This window comes from Theropithecus gelada, chromosome 2 (assembly GCF_003255815.1).
Source record: "Theropithecus gelada isolate Dixy chromosome 2, Tgel_1.0, whole genome shotgun sequence".
NCBI lineage: Eukaryota > Metazoa > Chordata > Mammalia > Primates > Cercopithecidae > Theropithecus > Theropithecus gelada.
Genome location: NC_037669.1, coordinates 92825245 through 92846245, shown reverse-complemented (window position 1 = coordinate 92846245; position 21001 = coordinate 92825245). Strand labels below are relative to the sequence as shown.

General features: G+C 47.1%; 1 protein-coding gene across 6 annotated transcripts in view; it reads right to left on the bottom strand.

Annotated features, from left to right (window-relative positions):
• Nucleotides 1-21001, bottom strand: part of SCAP (SREBF chaperone) — a 73921-nt gene that overhangs the window by 12915 nt on the left and 40005 nt on the right. For 3 of the 6 annotated variants that reach the window (XM_025374779.1, XM_025374777.1, XM_025374778.1), the window contains 4 exons: nucleotides 11778-11907; nucleotides 1660-1817; nucleotides 597-817; nucleotides 308-413 (listed from right to left, as the gene is read on the bottom strand). In XM_025374779.1, coding sequence (XP_025230564.1) covers nucleotides 308-413; nucleotides 597-817; nucleotides 1660-1817; nucleotides 11778-11907 — 615 coding nt within the window. Of the gene's footprint in view, nucleotides 1-307; nucleotides 414-596; nucleotides 818-1659; nucleotides 2166-11777; nucleotides 11908-21001 lie in introns of those variants that run through there. The other 3 variants (XM_025374775.1, XM_025374776.1, XM_025374781.1) reach the window with 2 other exon arrangements.

The window sequence follows — 21001 nt, the reverse complement described above, 5'->3', positions numbered from 1 at the left end:
AGGGCTCACTAGCAACCAGCTGGGGATGCCTGCCCTAGGCTCAAGAGAGACCAGAGGAGGCACCAGGACACTGAGACTGCCAGCCCTGCCTTAGTCCCCTATGCTTAACCAGCTGTCAGGTCATCCCCATTAAAATGTGGTAGACAGTATCATCTAGTGTAAGGGATGTAAACATTTCAACAGGAGGCCTGGAAACTCTCCAAGTTTCCAGCGGGGCATTCAGAACACTCTAACCAGAAGAGGGACTACTCAAAGCCTCATGTCACCCAGCAGACCAGTCAAGAGCCCAGGGTGCTATCAATCTTACTTGGCATGGTAGCGCTGGAAGACCAGGGTGATGGTGTAGGAGACCATCCTCTTCCTGGTGTAGAGGCTCACCCCGCTGTACTTCCCGGGAACACCAAACAACAAGTCTGCAAGTAGAAACCAGCAGGTACTGACAAAGAAATGACAGCTACCGCAGAGCCACCAAGGACCCCTTTTTCACCCCCACCCTGGGAACAAAGGGTAAACCCTTATCTGCCTAAGTACACATCAAAAAGACAGTGACCAATGGGCACCCTTGCAGGTCTGAAGGGAACTTGTACTGCGGCTACCTTTGAGTGTGGCTGAAGTCTGCAGGGTTTTAGGCTCATGCTGGTGGATGGTCCCAATGATGTCAGGATCAGCATGGAAGCGCTCCCGGTCATTCTGCCAGAAATTCCCAGGGGACAGCAGCAGGCATCCATGCTCAGGGAGTAGGTCCCTGAGCTTCCTGAGGCCTGGCAGCAGGTCGGTCACTTGCAGACACAACTCCTCCAAGCTCCTGGTCCCAGAGCTGCACAGGAGACAGGACAAGGAACCTGCTGTGTCTGCCACCACAGGGCAGATCTGCGGTACTTAGGGGACGTCCTCTGTCTGTTCTTCAATACCCCATATTTGCTCTCTGGTAATGCCAAAGAGCCTGACCACTAGGGCAGCAGGGGAAAGTACTTCCAGGTGGCCAATAACCTAACCATGTGGCTGTCTGACTTCAAGTGCATCTGAGGCCCAAAAGCCCATCAGCTCTGAGGACAGGCAAGTGTACTATGAGAGCATGCACAATCCCGCCCACTAAAACACCCTGGCCAGTTCAGTGGATGAGGAGGGATGGGGGTAAATCTGGGGCTTCATTTAGTTCACCAAAATATCTGTCAACGCCACTAGCTAACTAAAACCTGGCAGTGATGCAGCTTGCCAATTACACACATTGTATGCCGAGCCAGCATAACCCAGGGACCCACTGACAGGCAGGGGAGCACAACCTGGGCTGGGGCTTCAGAAGGTACCCCCCGGTAGAGCTTGCTTCTCGTCGGCAGAGACACCACCATTACATTCACACCATAACCCACAGGCAGGAAGCCACGCAGGTCATGAGTCAGCTCAGTGGACACTGACTCCATCTGAGATGTAAGGATGAGACTCAGGGCTATGTGTGTGCCATTTGCATAGGTCTAAGGGGAATGCAGCCACTGTGGACCCTCAAGGATGCTGAGAAATTCAAGGCTGGCTCACCCTCCATCCTTCTTGCTTGTTCTATCTCTGCAGAGCTGACTGGCTCACTGGAGTTACACTGAGGACTGTAACTCTCCCTTCAGTACAGCATGGGATTCAGGGAGGCAAGGGTCCCTGAGGGGGTACCTGTCTCTCAGCACGTGGTTCCGGATCTCCTCCACCAGTTGGAAAGCCCGGGACAAAGGTGAACGAAATACATCTACTGCCAGGAGGTTCTTGTGCCAGGGAAACACTGAGGATTTCACAAATATCTGCTGGACGTAAGCCACCGGGGCACCCACATACTGCAGAAGAAATGAGGGAGGGCAGAAAGGGCAGCTGAGCACAGGAGGAAGGAACACGGTCCAATTCAAGGGATTTAATGAGCATTGGAAACCATGCCCCACAGAGTTAAAGAAACCAATGACTAACACAAGTTCTTGAGTTTGCAGGATGGCAGATAAGAAAAGAAACAATTTGCTGAAACCCAGAAACTCCCTCCGCTTATGAGATAAAAGAACTGGCTGAAATAAGCTGGAACCAAGATGGCCGACTGGAGTTGTGCAGAATGACCCTGCCGCCATCACAGCCTGAATTTCCACTGCATGTTTCATACTGACTCCCCTGGAATTTGCACATGAGACGCATGAGGTGGCATCAAGAGATAACTGGGCATGCTCAAGGACTTTCCAGAAATCCCCCTTCCTTCCACCAATCAGCTGCTAATCCTAGTATCCACCCTCTAAACCTTTTCTAATAAAATTACTGCCTTAAAGCCAGCACAGGGAGACAGATGTGAGCTGGACTCCTGTCTCCTAGGGAGTCAACCTTCAATATAAAGCTTTCTTTTCCCCAAATCTCAGTGTCATAAGTATTGGCTTCTAGCACATTGGGCAGCGAGCCTCTTTTGCTCAATAACACATCTACTATGGGCAAAGCGTATGTGGGACCAGGTGTAGGCAAACTATGGCCTGTAGGCCAAATCAGGGCCCATGCCTGTTTTTCTTTTTGAGACAGGGTCTTGCTCTGTTGCCCAATCGTGGGCTCACTGCAACCTCAATCTCCCAGGGTCAAGAGATCCTCCCACCTCAGCACCCCCACCCACCAAATAGCTGAGACTAGAGGTGTGCACCACCATGCCTAATTTTCAAAAATGTTTTGTAGGGACAGGGTATTACTATGTTGCCAGGCTGGTCTCGAACTCCTGGGCTCAAGCAATCCTCCCATCTTGGCCTCCCAAAGTGCCACACCTGGCTAACTTCTTTTTTTTTTTTTTTTTTTGAGACGGAGTCTCGCTCTATCACCCAGGCTGGAGTGCAGTGGCACGATCTCGGCTCACTGCAAGCTCCGCCTCCCGGGTTTAGGCCATTCTCCTGCCTCAGCCTCCGGAGTAGCTGGAACTACAGGCGCCCGCCACCACGCCCGGCTAGTTTTTTGTATTTTTTAGTAGAGACGGGGTTTCACCGTGTTAGCCAGGATGGTCTCGATCTCCTGACCTCGTGATCCGCCCGTCTCGGCCTCCCAAAGTGCTAGGATTACAGGCTTGAGCCACCGCGCCCGGCCCACCTGGCTAACTTCTTTATTTTCTGTAGAGATGGGGTCTCACTATGTTGCCCAGGCTGGTTAGTGCCTGTTTTTCCACCTCCAATTTTTACTGAAGCACAGCCACACCCCTACCATTACTATTGTCTATGGCTGCAACAGAGGCCGTCTGGCCCGCAAAGCCTAAATGCTTACTATCTAGCCCTTTATGGAACATGTCTGCTGACCGCACTATAGACTCCACACTCCCCAAAGCATGTAGCCTGTCTTACTGATCCAGGTTTCGTCACTTGCAGCCGAGTAGCGGGTTTTGAAGATCAAAGGACCCAATTTTAAATCACAGCTTTCCAAACATATGACCTTGGAAACACTTTTGACATCTCTGGATTTCAATTTCCTCACTGTGAAAGAGGAACGACGACATTCACCCTGCAGCATCAAGATGTATGCACACACCACACACGCATACACACAGTGTCTGAGAGATTAGCAGAAATATCCGCAATGAACAATCAGGCACTTCACTTCATCCGACCCTCACAACAGCCTGATGAGAAGCAAGGAGAGGCTCAGGCATCGTGCCCGCCTAGAGCTTCACACTCCAGGCAGAGTGGTGCAAGGACTCAAACCAAGGTTCCCTCACTAAATATCACACACTTTTCTCACTAGAATCTGCCATCTACCCTTCAAGAGCTTAACAGGGATGTAAATGACAAGCGTGTTCACACATGCAACCCTCAGTGACAGGCATGTCGCGGAGCACCCCAAAACATGCTGGGTCAGCCATGGCAAGATTACGGCCCAGGAGAAGCTAAGTGGAGCCATAAAGTTAGAAAAGAACAGGTAGGAGAGGGGCAGGGGGGAATGTGAGTTGCAAGGGATGCTGAGAGCACAGAAGGCACCAAGGAAACCTGTCAGGGGATAACAGATTACGAGGAAGATGACAAGCAGGCTTAGACTGAAGCCTGACTAAGCTGTCAGAATTTTAATCAATTGACAAAGCGAAGCCCAGTGTCTCTGAGGTGAAGGGCAACCTGATGAAAGCAGTGCTCTGGAAAGACTCCCCTGGAGGTGGTGACAACTGGAGACAAGGAAAGACGGTCCTAGACAGTGGTGTACTGCGAGCTATGGACTGAAGGGGGCAGGGCCCAGCCCAGCTGAGGGATGAGGGGCTGTCCCCACGCCTGGGCTGCAGTCAGGAACTCCAAGGGGCATGTGTGTGGATGAAGGGGAGGTCATAGGGCCACTCACCGACGCAGTACTCCAGGTTACAGCATAGGCAAGGGCCAAGATGCTGAGCAAGCAGAGCAAGTTAATGTCTCCTGGGACCCTGGGCACAAAGGAACCAGAGGCAACCGTCTGAGCCTTGTGAACTTGATGCGGCTGTGCCTTAGTGAGGGCTCTGGGGACAAAAGGCCTCGTCCACTTTGTCTTCTGTACCACACTCAGCCACTAAAAGCTGCTGGGAGGTACAGAGGCACCTGGATGGAGCTGGCCACCACAGGCTGTGACCAGAAGCTCACACAGGCCTGAGCAGGGAAGGAGCACTAACCTGGTAAGGAAGAGGTGGGCAGGGCCCACACTCACTGTGCTGAGCTCCCACAGTCTCTACTTAATATTCAAGAGAGAAATGGACATAGAAACACTGGTATCTTCAGTGGGTGATGGAGGAAGTAAGGGCCAGTGGGGTCCAGATGCCCCTAGGCAAAAGACTCTTAACAGTGAGAGGCTGTGGCAGGCAGCCTTCTAACACAGTCCCCAGCAGTCCACACCTCCTGGTGCTCATGCCCTTGTGTAATCCCATCCCCTTAAGAGTGGGCTGGACCTAATGATCTGCCTCTGACAAACAAATACAGCCACAGCAATAAGAAATCACTCTTCCAATTAGGTTACAAAAGACTATGACTCCTTCTCCCACCCTGGCCCCGTTCTTTAGGGAGCCACCACTCTGATGAAACCAGCCACCACACTGCGAGCTGCTCAGGGAAGGCCTATGTGGCAAGGAATTGAGAGAGGCCTTCAGCCAACGCACAGTGAGGAACTGAGATCCTCAGCCCAACAGCCTGTAAGGAACCTACCTTTAAGTGGGCTTGGACGGGGGTCCTCCCCAAGTTGACCTTTGAGATGGCAGCAGCCTTGGCTGAGGGTTCTATTGTAGTCATGTGAGAGACCCTGAGCTAAAGGACCCAGATAAGAAAACCATGAAAAAAAAAAAAAAAAAAAAGAAAACCATGGCTCAGAGAGATAAAATGAAGTGTCCGAGGTCACACAGTTGATAGGCAACAGAGCCAGGACTGAAACTCAGAGCTGGGTAGCTCTGAAGAATGTGAGTCTCATGGAGAACAACATGCAGAAGGAAAGGCCTAGCACAAGCAGCGTGGGAGAGGAGCTGAGGTTCTGGGGGCCCTGGAGTCTCCAGCCACCAGAGTTCAGAGCATGAGGCTCCCACCCAGAGCTTCCTGGAAACCCTGTGTCCACGCTCACACAGCCACCACAAACACTGCAATGTTGGCCATAGAAGTCTGGCATGCAACAAGCCCAGCCACCGCTGTGGACCTGCCAGCTGGTCTTGGTGTGAGGCTCAAGTTTTCACAATGAGCCAGTCTTGGGGACCCAGGCAATGCTGGAGACCTCAGGTTTTTGAAAAACAGAATCGTTCCTTTCTATTTAGATAGAGCAACCTAGAGCTGCAGGTATTTTACCTTCACACTGGTGCACCCGTGGGCTCCCTCAGAACAGGATGTGGAGGACTCCTGCCACTCAGCTCTTCCTACAGAAAAGACCTCCTGATCCTTGCCCTCCAAACCTGGTGGGCAAGGGCTATGGTGGGAAGAGCAGGCTCAGGAGACCTGCCTGAGTTCCAATCCCAGTGCCACCACTCCCTGGCTGTGTCCCTTGGATGATGGTCTCTATACTCTCCAAGCCTTGTCCCTTACTGAGGGAAATGAGAATAAAACCTCAGACCTCACTAGAGCACCGTGAGGACCAAACAAAACAACTCCTGGGAACCATCTAGATCTAGCAAAGTATCTGAAAATGTATTCGTTATATTATTTCTATTATCCCCTAAAACTATGAAAACTGGAGTTGGTGTCCCATGCACAATCATCTCAGTCTACAAGTTTCTCCAAATTCAATACGATGGGCCTCCTTATCACCACTGTCATCGAGTCATTGCCTCTAAGGGAATGGCTTCCCAATGCCTACGGAACTAAAAGTTTAAACTTCACAGGCCAGGAGATTCAAGTTGGTTCCACCTACCACGCTCCAAGAAAAACTGCAGACTCACTGTCTCCTAAATAAGCCACGCTGTTTCTTTACTCAACAAGAAACCTTTCTTGAGCATCTACTCTGTGTAAAACACTGGAGTATATAAACTTGAAGGAAACATGACTCCAACGGGGTCGTCATGTAGAACACAGAGAAGAAGCAAAGGATACACTGCAAGAGCTGGGGAAGGCTTCCTGGAGCTTCACGGAGCTGAGGGATAAAGCCTAAGGAGGGTACTCCTGGTGCACACCACAGGGCAGTCCAAACACACGAATCTTCATTCTCCCCTCTGTTTGACCAGCTAGACTTGATCAATGACAATGATGGCAATGGCGACAGCCACAAACACTGCTGAATGCAAGCGACGGGCCAGGCACTGTGCTAAACCCTTGCATTCTTTCGCTTAATCATATGAATTACAGTGTATAATGTAGGTATAATTATCCCATTTTATGGATGTAGAAACTAAGGTACAAGGTGATAGTAACTTGCCCAAGGTCACAAAGCTGGAAAACGTAGTCTCTACTGTTTCTGCTTTGTTCCTCTCTTCCTCTGGTAAAAACATCCCTCTGCCCAGAGAGAACCGCCCTTCCCCAAGAGTGGCCACAGAGGCCAATGGTCACAGTGACGACACAGGGTAAGCCTAACTCTGAGCACAAAGACATGGCAGAACTGACTGGAGTCCTTTCTGGAGGACACATAAAGGTTTAACTGTAGGGTGCAGCCATCAATCTCATTGTGGAGAAGCACCCAGCAAAAGGGGAGGAGGAGGGCTACATAAAAAGAGAGCCATCTCCAACAGAGAGAAAAATCCACAATTCAACAAAAAGAAGTCAAACAACTCAAAATGGGGACATCTGAACACATACATCACAAAGGAAGACAGGCAGATACAATAAGCACTTGAAAAAGGGACTAAGGTCATTAGTCATCTGGGAAATGAAAATTCACATCACAATCACAATGAGATTTCTCTATATTAGAATATGGCTTTTAAAAAAATCCAAACAACTGAATACGCCAAGAACTTTACAGCACAAAGACTGAACCTTAATGTATGGGAATTTTTCAATAATTTAGAAGGCCAAGGTATATAAAAAGAAGGACATTTCATCTCTGTAGTCCTCATTCTGAAAACCAAAGTCCACAGTGAAATTCTTAACCAAAGTCCAAAGTATATTCAGATTTTCTCAAGTTTTTGCCTAATGTCCTTTTTCTTTTCCAGGATCCCATCCAGGAAACCACGTTACGTTTAGCTGTAGTGTCTCCTGAGGCTTCTTGTAGCTTGTGACAGTTTCTCAGACTTCTCTTGCTTTTGATGATACTGACAGCTCGAGGGGTACTGGTCAGGCATTTTGTAGGGTGTCCCTCAACTAGGATTTGTCCGATGTTTTACTCATGATTATTACTGGGGCTATGGGTTTGGGGGAGGAAGATCAGCAGTAAAATGTCCTCCTCCTCACATACCAAGGGCATAATCAATCATTGTGATTTATCACTGCTGCTTTAACCCCAATCACTTACTGTAGGAGGTGTCTATCAGGCTTCTCCACTGTAAAGTTACTTTTTCTCACAATCACACTGTCCTCTTTGAAAGAAAGTCATCAGGCATAGTCCACACTTTAGGATACATTACTTAGAATTATTTTGCCCAGGAAATTTGTCTGTTGTCATCCATTCATTTATTTATATTTATTCAAGCATATGGACTCAGGATGGACTCACAAAGAATTATTTTATATTTTGGGTTATAATTCAATACTGGTTTATTTTGTTGCAAAAATTGCTTTAGGCCAGGCACGGTGGCTCACGCATGTAATCCCAGCACTTTGGGAGGCTGAGGCGGACGGATCACAGGGTCAGGTGATGGAGACCATCCTGGCCAACATGGTGAAACCCTGTCTCTACTAAAACACAAAAAATTAGCCGGGCGTGGTGGTGTGTACCTGTAGTTCCAGCTACTCGGGAGGCTGAGGCAGGGGAATCACTTGAACCCGGGAGGCGGAGGTTCCAGTGAGCTGAGATCGCGCCACTGCACTCCAGCCTGGGTGACAGAGCAAGACTCTGTCTCAAAAAAAAAAAAAGAAAAAGAAAAAGAAAAAAAATTGCTCTAGCACTGACCACTGGGAGCTCTTTCAATTTGCCCCCCTATGTCTCTTTGACATACACTACATTCATTTCAAACTTTGAAAAATATTTGTCTTCTCTTCCCAAACAGTATAGGATCTCCTCAAGGGCAGTGAGCCTCTATCTGTCCCCACATCATTCCACACCACGCACATGCAACGAACGAGTGCTGAACTGAGCAATGAGCAGAGCAGGGAGGGAAGTTTTGGCTCCTTGGTATAGGCAGCAGATGCCTGCAATGTGCTGTCTACTGCCCGAGTCTCCTATTTTCCCTTTTATTTTTTATTTTTAAAAATTTTTTTAGAGACAAGGTCTCACTCTGTTGCCCCAGCTAGACTGCAATGGTATGATCATGGCTCACTGCAGCCTTGAAATGCTGGGCTCAAGTGATCCTCCTACCTCAGCACTGGGATTACAGGTATGCAACATTGCACCCAGCCCTGTTGTCCCTTTGGAAACCATCCTCTCTCATTCCCAGCGAGGTGCTGACGACAACAATGAAATACCTGCCTTTAGCCATAGGGCTTGGGAAGGGGACAGGCAGGTAACCTTATTCATAGCCAACTGGGCTCCCTTTCATCTTCCATTGGATTGAATGATGCAAAAACATAGGACTGAATCTGCTAGGGCCACTGTTGGGAAGACCAAGAGTGAAGCTGACCCAGAGAGGACAAAGTCAAGAGATGGATTCCTTTTGAGGCTCAAACTATATTGTACTTAAGTCAGCCCTGCACCTGGCTGAGTTATATGAACCAAAAACTCCCTTTCACTTACTCTGATTTGGGTTGAATTTTCTGTTCTTCATAACTGAAACAGTCCTTACCACCCACTTCAGTATCGCTGGCCTGTATCTTTATCAAGGACAGTCAATGGAGGTGAGATAACTGACCACTGAGCTGTGTGACACCAAGTGACTGCACTGGGCCCAAGTCTCCTTTTCAATCCTGCAGGGGATAAGGGCTCCAATCAGAGAGAGAGAAAATGGACAATCCTCCTGATTCCAGAGCCCTCCTGTTACTCTGCACCAACACTTTCTGTCATCATCTCATCATTCAAAGAGCTCACAAACACTACACACCCCTTACAGCCTCATCATTAAACATCTACTCCACACCAATGGGCCAAATGAACTCTTCTAGTCAGGAAACACAAATACTCCCTTATGTGCTAAAATTGAATTAAAAGGTTAATGAAGGCTGGACACAATGGCTCATGCCTGTAATCCCAGCACTTTGGGAGGCTGAGGCAGGCGGATCACCTGAGGTCATGAGTTTGAGACCAGCCTGGCCAACACGGTGAAACCCCGTCCCTACTAAAAACACAAAAATTAGCCAGGTGTGGTGGCAACATGCCTGTAGTCCCAGGTACTCGGGAGGCTGAGGCGGGAGAATCGCTTTCAACCCAGGAGACAGAGGTTCCAGTGAGCTGAGATCACACCACTGCACTCCACCCTGGGCAACAGAGTGAGACTCCATCTCAAAACAATAAAAATAAAATGGTTAATGAAGGTAAAAGGTTTAACCAAGAAGGTCCCATAATGAGCCAGTGAGCCAATGGCCAATCAGGGCCATAAAGCCACAAAACTGGTTTCACCACAAAACTAGTTTCAGCCAGCATCAGACCATGCACCCTTTGACCTTCATAGGCAGAGCCCCATGAAGCCAGGGTTGTGCACTCCACACTGATACCATGTATAGTTGTGCCACAGACCGATCTTACTAGATATGCCTCTATTTCAGCCACAGAGTCAAGTTCATAACAAGTTACCTGACTACTACGTTAACCAAAAAGGAAATGGGAATATGCTATGACTGTCAGAGAGAAGCGGGAGGGGAGCTCTGTTCACTGAGCTTTGGTTTTCCTCAACAACAGATTCAGCAAGTACAGCACCAATCCGGGGACCACAGAACAACACAGGAAGAAAGGGCACTTTGTCCATACCTGACAGGCAAAAGGTACAGAGATGAGCTAGTCAAGCTTCAATGAGCTCCAAATAATGAGTGCGGTGTGATGGTGAGTGAGGTCCCTTGACTGAGTCCCTCATCTGAAGACCTTTTTTCTCATTTATATCAGTGCTCGGCTCAGAGACAGTCAACTGAAAACAGTACAGTCCAGAAGGAACAGAGGGCTGGGGTCAGGAGACCTAGAGTTCCAAACTAAATAACTGGCCGGGCGCAGTGGCTCATGCCTGTAATCTCAGCACTTTGGGAGGGTGAGGCGGGTAGACCACCTGAGGGCAGGAATTCGAGACCAGCCTGGCCAACATGGTGAAACCCCATCTCTAATAAAAATACAAAATTAGTTGGGCGTGGTGGCGCACACCTATAGTCCCAGCTATTCGGGAGGCTGAGGCAGGAGAATCACTTGAACCCAGGAGGCAGAGGTTGCAGTGAGCTGAGATCACACTACTGCACTCCAGCCTGGGCAACAGAACAAGACTAAAATAAAAAAATTTTTAAATTAAAAAAATAAATAAGTAACTGAGGCACTTAATCATTCTGAGCCCCAGCTTCCTTACCTGGAAAAGAGATTTAGAATCTGTACTTTTTGGATTGTGAGGATAAAACAGGACCTGACAGATCTGAAAAAATTAGGTGCACGATACAAATACTAGACAGCGCTGGAACTCTATGTCAGACCACTCTCAGGGATGTGCAATCGTTCTGACTGCCCAGGGACAAGAAGGATACAGCCTGTGTGTCTGCCAGGATACTGCCGCACACCCATGCAGCATGTGTGAGCAACTCAGGGTATGAACCCAGACCCGGCTGGCCACAGCTAGAACAAACACAGATCTCTGTTTTACTATAATAGTTATGCTTTGGCATCATTTGGTGTTTCCTTTCAAAAAAAGTTACTCAATAAATGTATAAACTAGCCAGGCGCAGTGGCTCACACCTGTAATCGTAGTACTTTGGGAGGCCGAGATGGGTGTAATCACCTAAGGTCAGGAGTTCAAGACCAGCCTGGCCAACAAGATGAAACCCCGTCTCTACTAAAATTACAAAAATTAGCTGGGCATGGTGGCGGGTGCCTGTAATTCCAGCTACTCGGGCGGCTGAGGCAGTAGAATTACTTGAACCCTGGAGGTGGAGATTGCAGTGAGCCAAGATTATGCCACTGCACTCCAGCCTGGAGCAAAACTCCATCTCAAAAAAAAAAAAAAAAATTTATAAACTAAGTATATGGTACACTGATAAAGCTGTTAAAGTACATGAATTCACAAATCAGAAGCTAACCAACCTCAATCTCACTGGCAGATCCCTGCCTCAGCCAATCTCCACCCAATGCTCTGTGCTGGCCTCAGGAACATGCCGAGTACCCACCCACTCAGGCTGCTCCGTAGGCTCTCCTTGTTTGCGGTCAGAGTCCACAGGCGGGGGTGAGTAATCCTTTACAGGGGTGGTGAATTCCACAGGTCCTGTTCCTGGCAAGGGGAGTTTCAGCAGTGGGTAGCTGGGATGAACAAAAAGGAGAAAAGAGTTAGACACTATGAGAGGCAGTCCTCTCTCAGCAGTGACACAGGAGCCACTGGAGTTAATAACTAAATTCTGTTAGGACTGTACAAATGTGCAAAATATTAGAATCACAAAATTGCAAAGCCAAAACTCAGAAGTCATCTAGATTAGAATTTTTCTTTTCTTTTTTTTTTTTTTTGAGACAGAGTCTTGCTCTGTTACCCAGGCTGGAGTGCAGTGGCCGGATCTCAGCTCACTGCAAGCTCCGCCTCCCGGGTTTACGCCATTCTCCTGCCTCAGCCTCCCGAGTAGCTGGGACTACAGGCGTCCGCCACCTCACCCGGCTAGGTTTTTGTATTTTTTAGTAGAGATGGGGTTTCACCGTGTTAGCCAGGATGGTCTCGATCTCCTGACCTTGTGATCTGCCCGTCTCGGCCTCCCAAAGTGCTGGGATTACAGGCTTGAGCCACTGCGCCCGGTGAATTTTTCAAACTTATTTTAGTCACATAAACCTTACAAAGAAGCCCAACTGGTAAAACAGACTGTTCTGTTAAATGTTTTCAGGCTGTATAAGCTAAGTATGTATAAGTATACTTAGTTATAACATTATATATAACATTAATATATATAAACATATATACACACACACACACACACACACACATACACACACACAAATAGATAGATAGGTGCCCGCCACTACACCCAGCTAATTTTTGTATTTTCAGTGGAGACGGGGTTTCATCATGTTGGCCAGGCTGGTCTTGAACTCCTGACCTCAGATGATCCACCCACCTCAGCCTCCCAAAGTGCTGCGATTACAGGCGTGAGCAACCATGCCTGGCTAGTTTATACATTTAATGAGTAACTTTTACTGAAAGGAAACACCAACATTAACACCAACCTGTTATAATATATAACACTATATATATCTTTTCAGGCTGGGCGCAGTGGGTTATGCCTGTAACCGCAGCACTTTGGGAGGCCCAGGCTGGAGGGTTGCTTGAGCCCAGAAGTTTGAGACCAGCCTAGACAACATAGTGAGACCTCCTCTCTACAGAAAATTAAAAAAATTAGCCAGGCATGGCAGTATGAGCCTGTGGTCCCAGCTACTCAGGAGGCTGAGGGGGGAGGACTGTTTAAGCCTAGCGGTAGAGGCTGCTGTGAGCCATGATTACACCACTGCACTCCAGCCTGGGCAACATAAGACCCCTGTCTCTGAAAGAAAAAAGTTTTCAGAGACTTAATAAAGGCAAGATGCTAAACACAAACAAAAAAATCACCTTGCCAAATCAGACATAAGGGAACAATAAAAAACAAAATTGGGGGTACCTTTAAAAATCCAGGATTCCAATTCGGATAGCTAAGCAACTGTTCCACTTGAAGGGACAGACCATGAAAATTCTGTGTAATTTACTAAGGATGTGGTTTATACTAGGATCATGAGGAAACTAAGTTAATGGACCCAATATATGCAAAGGAAAAGCCCTGACCTTGCATCAAAAAAGTTGGCAAATGAGCCGGGTGCAATGGCTCAAGCCTGTCATCCCAACACTCTGGGAGAGGCCAAGTAGGCGGATCATTGGAGCTCAGGAGTTTGAGATCAGACTGAGCAACACAGTGAAATCCCATCTCTACCAAAAACACAAAAAATTAGCGGGGCGTGGTGGTGTGCACCTGTGGTCCCAGCTACTGGCTGAGGCAGGAGGATCATTTGACCCTGGGAGGTGGAGGCTGCAGTGAGCTGAGGTCATGCCACTACACTCTAGCCTACGTAACACGGTGAGACCCCATCTCAAGTGAAAAAAAAGAAAAAAGAAAAAGTTGGCAAATAGATGTACATTTTGTTTCACATCTCACTTTCTTAAAATTTAAAAATAACTTCTATATAGTACAATGTACAGATCTTAAGTATAAAGTGCAGTAAGTTTTTACATGTGTGTATCTGTGTAACTACCATCTAGATCAAGCTACAGAACATTTCCGGAGTCTCAGAAGGCAGCCTTGTTCCCACTCCCAGTCAACAGCACACTGCCCCAACCACCAAAGGTAACTATTAGAATCTCTATCACCATAAATTAGTTTTACCTATTTTTGAATGTCATATAAATGAAATCATCCATTCTACTTATATACTCTTTTGTGACTGACTGCTTTCACTCAAATTCTATCTGCTAGATTCCTCCACACTGGTGCATACAGCAGATCATTCCTTTTTGGATACATACTGTTCCACTAATGAATAAAGTATAGTGCATTTGTCTATTCCACTGGTTGAGGAACATTTGGCTGTTTCTGGTTTGAGCTATTAAGAGTAAAGTTGGGCCAGGCGCAGTGGCTCACACCTGTAATACCAGCACTTTGGGAGGCCGAGGCGGGTGGATCACCTGAGATTGGGAGTTTGAGACCAGCCTGACCAACAGGGAGAAACCCTGTCTCTACTAAAAATACAAAATTAGCCCGGTGTGTTGGCGCATGCCTGTAATCCCAGCTACTCAGGAGGCTGAGGCAGGAGAATCACTTGAACCCGGGAGGCGGAGGTTGCGGTGAGCTGAGATGGCACCATTGCACTCTAGCCTGGGCAACAAGAGCAAAACTCCATCTCAAAAAAAAAAAAAAGAATAAAGTTGGCCAGGCCGGGTGGCTCATGCCTGTAATCCCAGCACTTTGGGAGGCCAAGGCAGAAGGATTTCTTGAGCCCAGGAGTTTGAGACCAGCCTGGGCAACATGGTGAAACCCCATCCCTACAAAAAAAAAAAAATATGGCCGGGTGCAGTGGCTCACGCCTGTAATCCCAGCACTTTGGGAGGCCGAGGTGGGCGGATCACAAGGTCAGGAGATCAAGACCATCCTGGCCAACACGGTGAAACCCTGTCTCTACTAAAAAGACAAAAAATTAGCCAGGCGTGGTGGCGGGCGCCTGTAGTCTCAGCCACTCCGGAGGCTGAGGCAGGAGAATGGCGTGAACCTGGGAAGTGGAGTGTTCAGTGAGCCAAGATCGCGCCACTGCACTCAAGCCTGGGCGACAGAGCAAAATTCCGTCTCAGAAAAAAAAAAAAATACAAAAGTTAGCCAAGCATAGTGGTGCACACCTGTAGTCCCAGCTACTCGGGAGGCTTAAGTGGGAGGATTGCTTGAGCCGGGAGGCTGAGGCTGCAGTGAGCCATGATCATGCCACTGCATTCCAGCCTAGGTGACAGAGTGAGACCCTGTCTCACAAAAAAAAAAAAAAAAAAACATTTTGGGCTGGATAATTTTTTTAATTAAAAAAAAAGAGCCGGGCGCGGTGGCTCACGCCTGTAATCCCAGCACTTTGGAAGGCCGAGGCAGGCAGATCACGAGGTCAGGAGATCGAGACCATCCTGGCTAACACAGTGAAACCCCGTCTCTACTAAAAATGCAAAAAATTAGCTGGGCGAGGTGGCGGGCGCCTGTAGTCCCAGCTACTCGGGAGGCTGAGGCAGGAGAATGGCGTGAACCCGGGAGGCGGAGCTTGCAGTAAGCCGAGATCGCGCCACTGCACTCCAGCCTGGGCAACAGAGCGAGACTCCGTCTCAAAAAAAAAAAAAAAGAAAGAAAAAAGACTAAAGCTATTATCCTTTATTGGGTTTTGGTGGTCCCATAAGCACTTATTTCTGTTGGGTATATTCCTAGGATGAAATGGCTGGGTATGGAGTTATATGCATGTTTAGCTTAGTAGATGACACCAAACAGTTTTCCATAGCAGTTGTACAAATTTATGTTCCCACTATCACCAGTGTAATAGGAGTTTCAGTTTCTTCAAATCCTTGTCACCTCTTGATATTGTCAGTCCAATTAATGTTAACCATTTAGAGGAAGAGACAGTGGTATCTCAGCATGGTTTTAATGTACATTTTCCTGATAAGAAACAATTTAAAAAATTATTTCAGACTATATTCCAAAACAGGTATAGTCTAAATATAGAACAAAAACTGACCATACTCTGTGATTACTATGCAAATGCTGTAGTTTACTACTGGCCACTTGGATATAGCCTCTTTTGTGAAACGCCTCTTCAAGTCTTTTGACAATACCATGTTTTAAATAATTTAAATACATTTATTATGTTAATTACAGAAAACAATTACACAATCTCCTTACCTTCATGAAAATCAATTTTTACTTTTCTCTGGCTTTTCCATCTTTACCTACACTCAAAAACCATGTATTAAGTATGTATTATATGCTGGGCACTGGGGATATAAAAGATAACACTACGGTCTGCCTCCAAGATGCTCTAAGTAGGAAGAGAGAAACAACTGCAAGAGAATGTGATCAGAATTCATTTAGGGCTGCTCTGCCTATGAAGTAGCCATTCTTTATTCCTTTACTTTTCTAATAAACTTGCTTCCACTTAAAAAAAATTAATATAGGCCAGGCACAGTGGCTCACGCCTGTAATCCCAGCACTTTGGGAGGCCGAGGTGGGTGGGTCACATGAGGTCAGGAGTTCAAGACCAGCCTGGCCAACATGGTGAAAGCCCGTCTTTACTAAAAATATAAAAATTGGCCAGATGCAGTGGTACACACCTGTAATCCTAGCTACTCGGGCGGCTGAGGCAGGAGAATCACTTGAACCCGGAAGGTGGAGGCTGCAGTGAGCTGAGATCGTGCCATGCCAGTGCACTCTAGCCTGGGCAGAGAGAGACCCTGTCTCAAAAAAAATGTAGGCTGTGGCTACAGCATTTGCATAGTAATCACAGAGTATGGTCAGTTTTTGTTCTATATTTAGACTATACATGTTTTGGAGTCTGCTTGTGCTTTCTGGCTGTGAAGGTAGAAGACTAGGAAGACAGTGAATAATAACAATGAAATACTCTTACATGATATGTAATATGTGCCAGGCACTATTCTAAGCACTTGACATGTACAGATATGCCTTGACTTACGATGGGGTTATGTCCTGATAACACTGTTGTAAACTGAAAATATCTTAAGTCAAAAATGCATGACTAGGCTGAGCAAGGTGGCTCATGCCTATAATCCCAGCACTTTGGGAGGCTGAAGTGGGCAGGTTACTTGAGGTCAGGAGTTTGATACCAGTCTGGTCAACATGGTGAAACCCCATCTCTACAAAAAATACAAAAAATAGCCAGACGTGGTGGCTCACACCTGTAATCCCAGCTACTCGGGAGGCTGAGGCAAGAGAATCACTTGAACCTGGGAGGCAGAGGTTGCAGTGAGCCGAAATTGCACCAGCCTGGGCAACAGAGTGAGACCCCGTCTCGAAACAAAAACAACACAATGTGATTCCAATTTCCTCTCCAAATTAAAATCCACCTTCTCTCACCATGCGCAGCAGCTTGTTGAATCAAATGACTCAATGACTCACATCACTTTCTGACCTGCACGTAGGGCAGTCCAACTAACATGGCATATGGGTGCTCTTCCTTTTTTTTTTTTTTTGAGATGGAGTCTCGCTATGTCGCCCAGGCTGGAGCACAGTGGCGCAATCTCGGCTCACTGCAAGCTCCGCCTCCTGGGTTCGCACCATTCTCCTGCCTCAGTCTCCTGAGTAACTGGGACTACAGGCGCCCGCCACCACGCCCGGCTAATTTTTGTATTTTTAGTAGAGACGGGGTTTCACCTTGTTGATCAGGATGGTCTCAATCTCCTGACCTCGTGATCCACCCGCCTCGGCCTCCCAAAGTGCTGGGATTACAGGTGTGAGCCACCACGCCCGGCCCTGGGTGCTCTTCTTTACCCCATGGTGCACCCACCACTTACCAGGGCAGGTCCAGAGTAACAGCACCCTCTGTCTTGCTGGGCTGCTGCTGGGACATATCTTGGGCCCAGTGGTCTAACCTCCAAGAGTTACAAACAGACACCTCTTGCCATAACGCCTACTTGCTACACATTTCATCAGATATTCCCAGAGGAAAGAACAGTCACTGTACCCAGGGGCCAGGCAGGAAGAACAGCTAACTCTAGCTCACCTGCAAGGCTCAGCACCGGGTTCATTTGAAGTAGTATCCTTGGCTCTCAGTCACTGAAACCTGCAGCCTCAACGGCAGCTCAGAGAAGAAAGTCACACATCCTCAGTGCTGTTTGGGGTGAGCCTGACTCCTCATATACAGATGCCCTCTCTCACTTCCGGATTCTTCTGCCTGATGGAGACCGACACATTCCCAAGCTGTCATTGACCACCACCCCCTCTAGTGCTGCTCTGTACTTTCCCTGGGGTGACTCAGTGGTGGTGAGCCAGTGGTGTGCAAAAAGTATTTCTGCAGCTCAGGTGGCTGTTAGATCTGAATAGGGAAATTAAGTGCAGCAGTCCTTTGGGTTTGGCTGTACAAGCCTTTCATCCCAGGAACAATAAAAGGTTAAGCAATTAAATGGAAACTGAATGTCGAGCAAAACTACTAGAAGAAGTCTATATCCATACTTTATTTTCTGTATGGAAACCGAATGTCGAGCAAAACTACTTAGAAGCAGTCAATATCCATACTTTATTTTCTGTAGGCAATCCCAGGCTCTGGAAGAAGGGGGCACTGCTCTGCTGCTCTGGACACAAAAGCTTCTGAGGTTGAAGACAATGGTGAGGCTTGTGTCCCTGGGTCCATAATCTCTGGTTTTCTGGCCAAGTCCCAGAATCTATGGATTCTCTTATACAACCTTTTATTAGTCTTTGGAGGTTGAGAGACTTCACCCAGCCTTGGAAAAATGTTCTCAAGTCAATCAGGTTTTAAGAAAAAAAATAAAAAAAACTTTAAGATCACATGACAAAGATACTGGTTTGGGAAAATAAGTACACAGCACTAAGAATGAGACAGTACAAGACTGGGTGTGGTGGCTCACGCCTGTAATCCCAACACTTTGGGAAGCCGAGGCAAGCGGATCACTGGAGCTCAGGAGTTTGAGACCAGCCTGGGCAACATGGCAAAACCCCAGCTCCATTAAAAATACAAAAAATTAGTGGTGCACACCTATAGTCCCAGCTACTCAGAGGGCTGAGGTAGGAGAATCACTTGAGCTCATGAAGTCGAGATTGCAATTAGCAGTGATTGCACCACTGCACTCCAGCCTGAGCAACGGAAGCAAGACCCTGTCTCAAAGAAGAAAAAAAAGAAAAAGAATGGGATAATACAGAAGGGTCTTTCCTCCTTCTTTTTTTTTTTTTTTTTTTTTGGACATGGAGTCTCACTCTTTTGCCAGGCTAGACTGCAGTGGAGTGATCTCAGCTCACTGCAATCTCCGCCTCCCGGGTTCAAGCGATTCTCCTGCCTACGCCTCCCGAGTGGCGGGGATTACAGGTGTATGCCACCACACCCAGCTAATTTTTGTATTTTTAGTAGAGACGGGATTCACCATGTTGGCCAGGATGGTCTCGATCTCCTGACCTCGTGATCCACCCACTTTGGCCTCCCAAAGTGCTGGGATTACAGCCGTGAGCCACCACGCCCAGCCAGGTCTTCCCTCTTAAAAGAAAAACAGGGTGACTACAAAAGAGGAAACCGTAGTACCATCAGAGAGTGAAACCAAAGGAGGGCAACATAATGAGACCCCATCTCTACAAAAAATGAAAAACAGCCAAGTGTGATGGCGCACGCCTGTGGTCGTGGCTTCTTAGGAGGCTGAGGTGGGAGAATCACTTGAGCCTAGGAGGTTGAGGCTGAGGTGAGCTGTGATTGTGCTACTACATTCCAGCCTGGGTGACAGAGTGGGACCATGTCTCAAAAAAAATTTTTTTAAAGAAGAAAAGAGAAAGAGGTCAATTAACTTAGAGAAAAAAAAAACCCAAGAGCTGAGTTCTCAGAGCACTCCAAATTCATCACTTATGGGACACAGCTATAAGTATTTTATCTTGTACAACACAATTTAGCAGTTTAAACACCAATACAAACATACTGAGCCAGAGTGAGACCAGGTGACAGTAACACAGGTGCAAGCACCAGAGTCCCTATGGCTTGGATTTGAATTTGAACCCCAGTTTCCCTGATTATTAGTTATGTGGACCAGGCAAATCTCTAAGTCCCTATCCCCTTTTGTTAAATGGAAACATAACTGGACCACTTCCTAATGTTATACCTGAAGCATCAACACAGCACTCAGCAAGAAACTCTCTGTGATGTTCATCTTTCTTTCTTTTTTTTTTGTACAGACAGGGTGGGTCTTACTATATTGCCCAGGATGGTCCTGAACTCCTGGCCTCAAATGATTCTCTCGCCTCAGCCTCCCAGTGTTGGAATTACAGGCACGAGCACTGCACCTGGCCAATATTCATCTTTCTTACTGATAATCAGGGAAGAGCTTGAGATCATTAGCAACTGAACTGAACAGAGAGTTCCCTCCTGACTTCTCATCCTCCCTTCAGCATAGCACTGAAAACATCTATAAATGTTAGAAAGACAATGAATCTGAAAAACAGAATTCTTTCCAGAGAAAATAATAAGATGGACTCTTTTCACGACTGTCAGCATTTCAGAGCTAAAAGGGTCATCAGATATCATCTTATATCAAACTCCTCCTTTACAACGTCATTGTCAGCCATAGCCTTCAGGCGTCTATGAGGCCTTGAGAAAGACAGACAGGAACAAGGGCAGCTACAGCTCTCACATCCTGTCCTTGGCAAGTGCAGCTGGTCACAAGAATCAACAAGAGGTCTGAAGCAAGCTCCATGTGAACACAAAAAAATGACTAGAGAGCAAAGAAGCAAGTCTCTGAGGTTAGCCTGCCACAGGCTGTCCAAGGTACTGTTCTAATGGACTTTGCCTTGCAACACACAAAGAAGGCTCCTGCACTTAACCCGGTACTAAAAGGAAACCACTACTACTGAGAAATAAAATTGAAATATCATATCTTTCAATTATCTGTGTCTTAGAAGTATCTAAACATTATTTTGAGATAGAGTACCAGTGATGTGAATAAATCTGATGAATCAGTAGGTCAGGGCCAGCCGGAACTATTTTATTATATTAGCTAACCACGCCAGGACTAGAGTTCTCCACTCACAGTTAGAAGGAGCCCAAGCTCCCACTGTGTAAAAAGCATACAGAGGCCAAGAGCGCCATAGTGGTTAGGGTTAGAAAACCTACTGTCTTTTTTTTTTTTTTTTTTTTTTTTTTTTTTTTT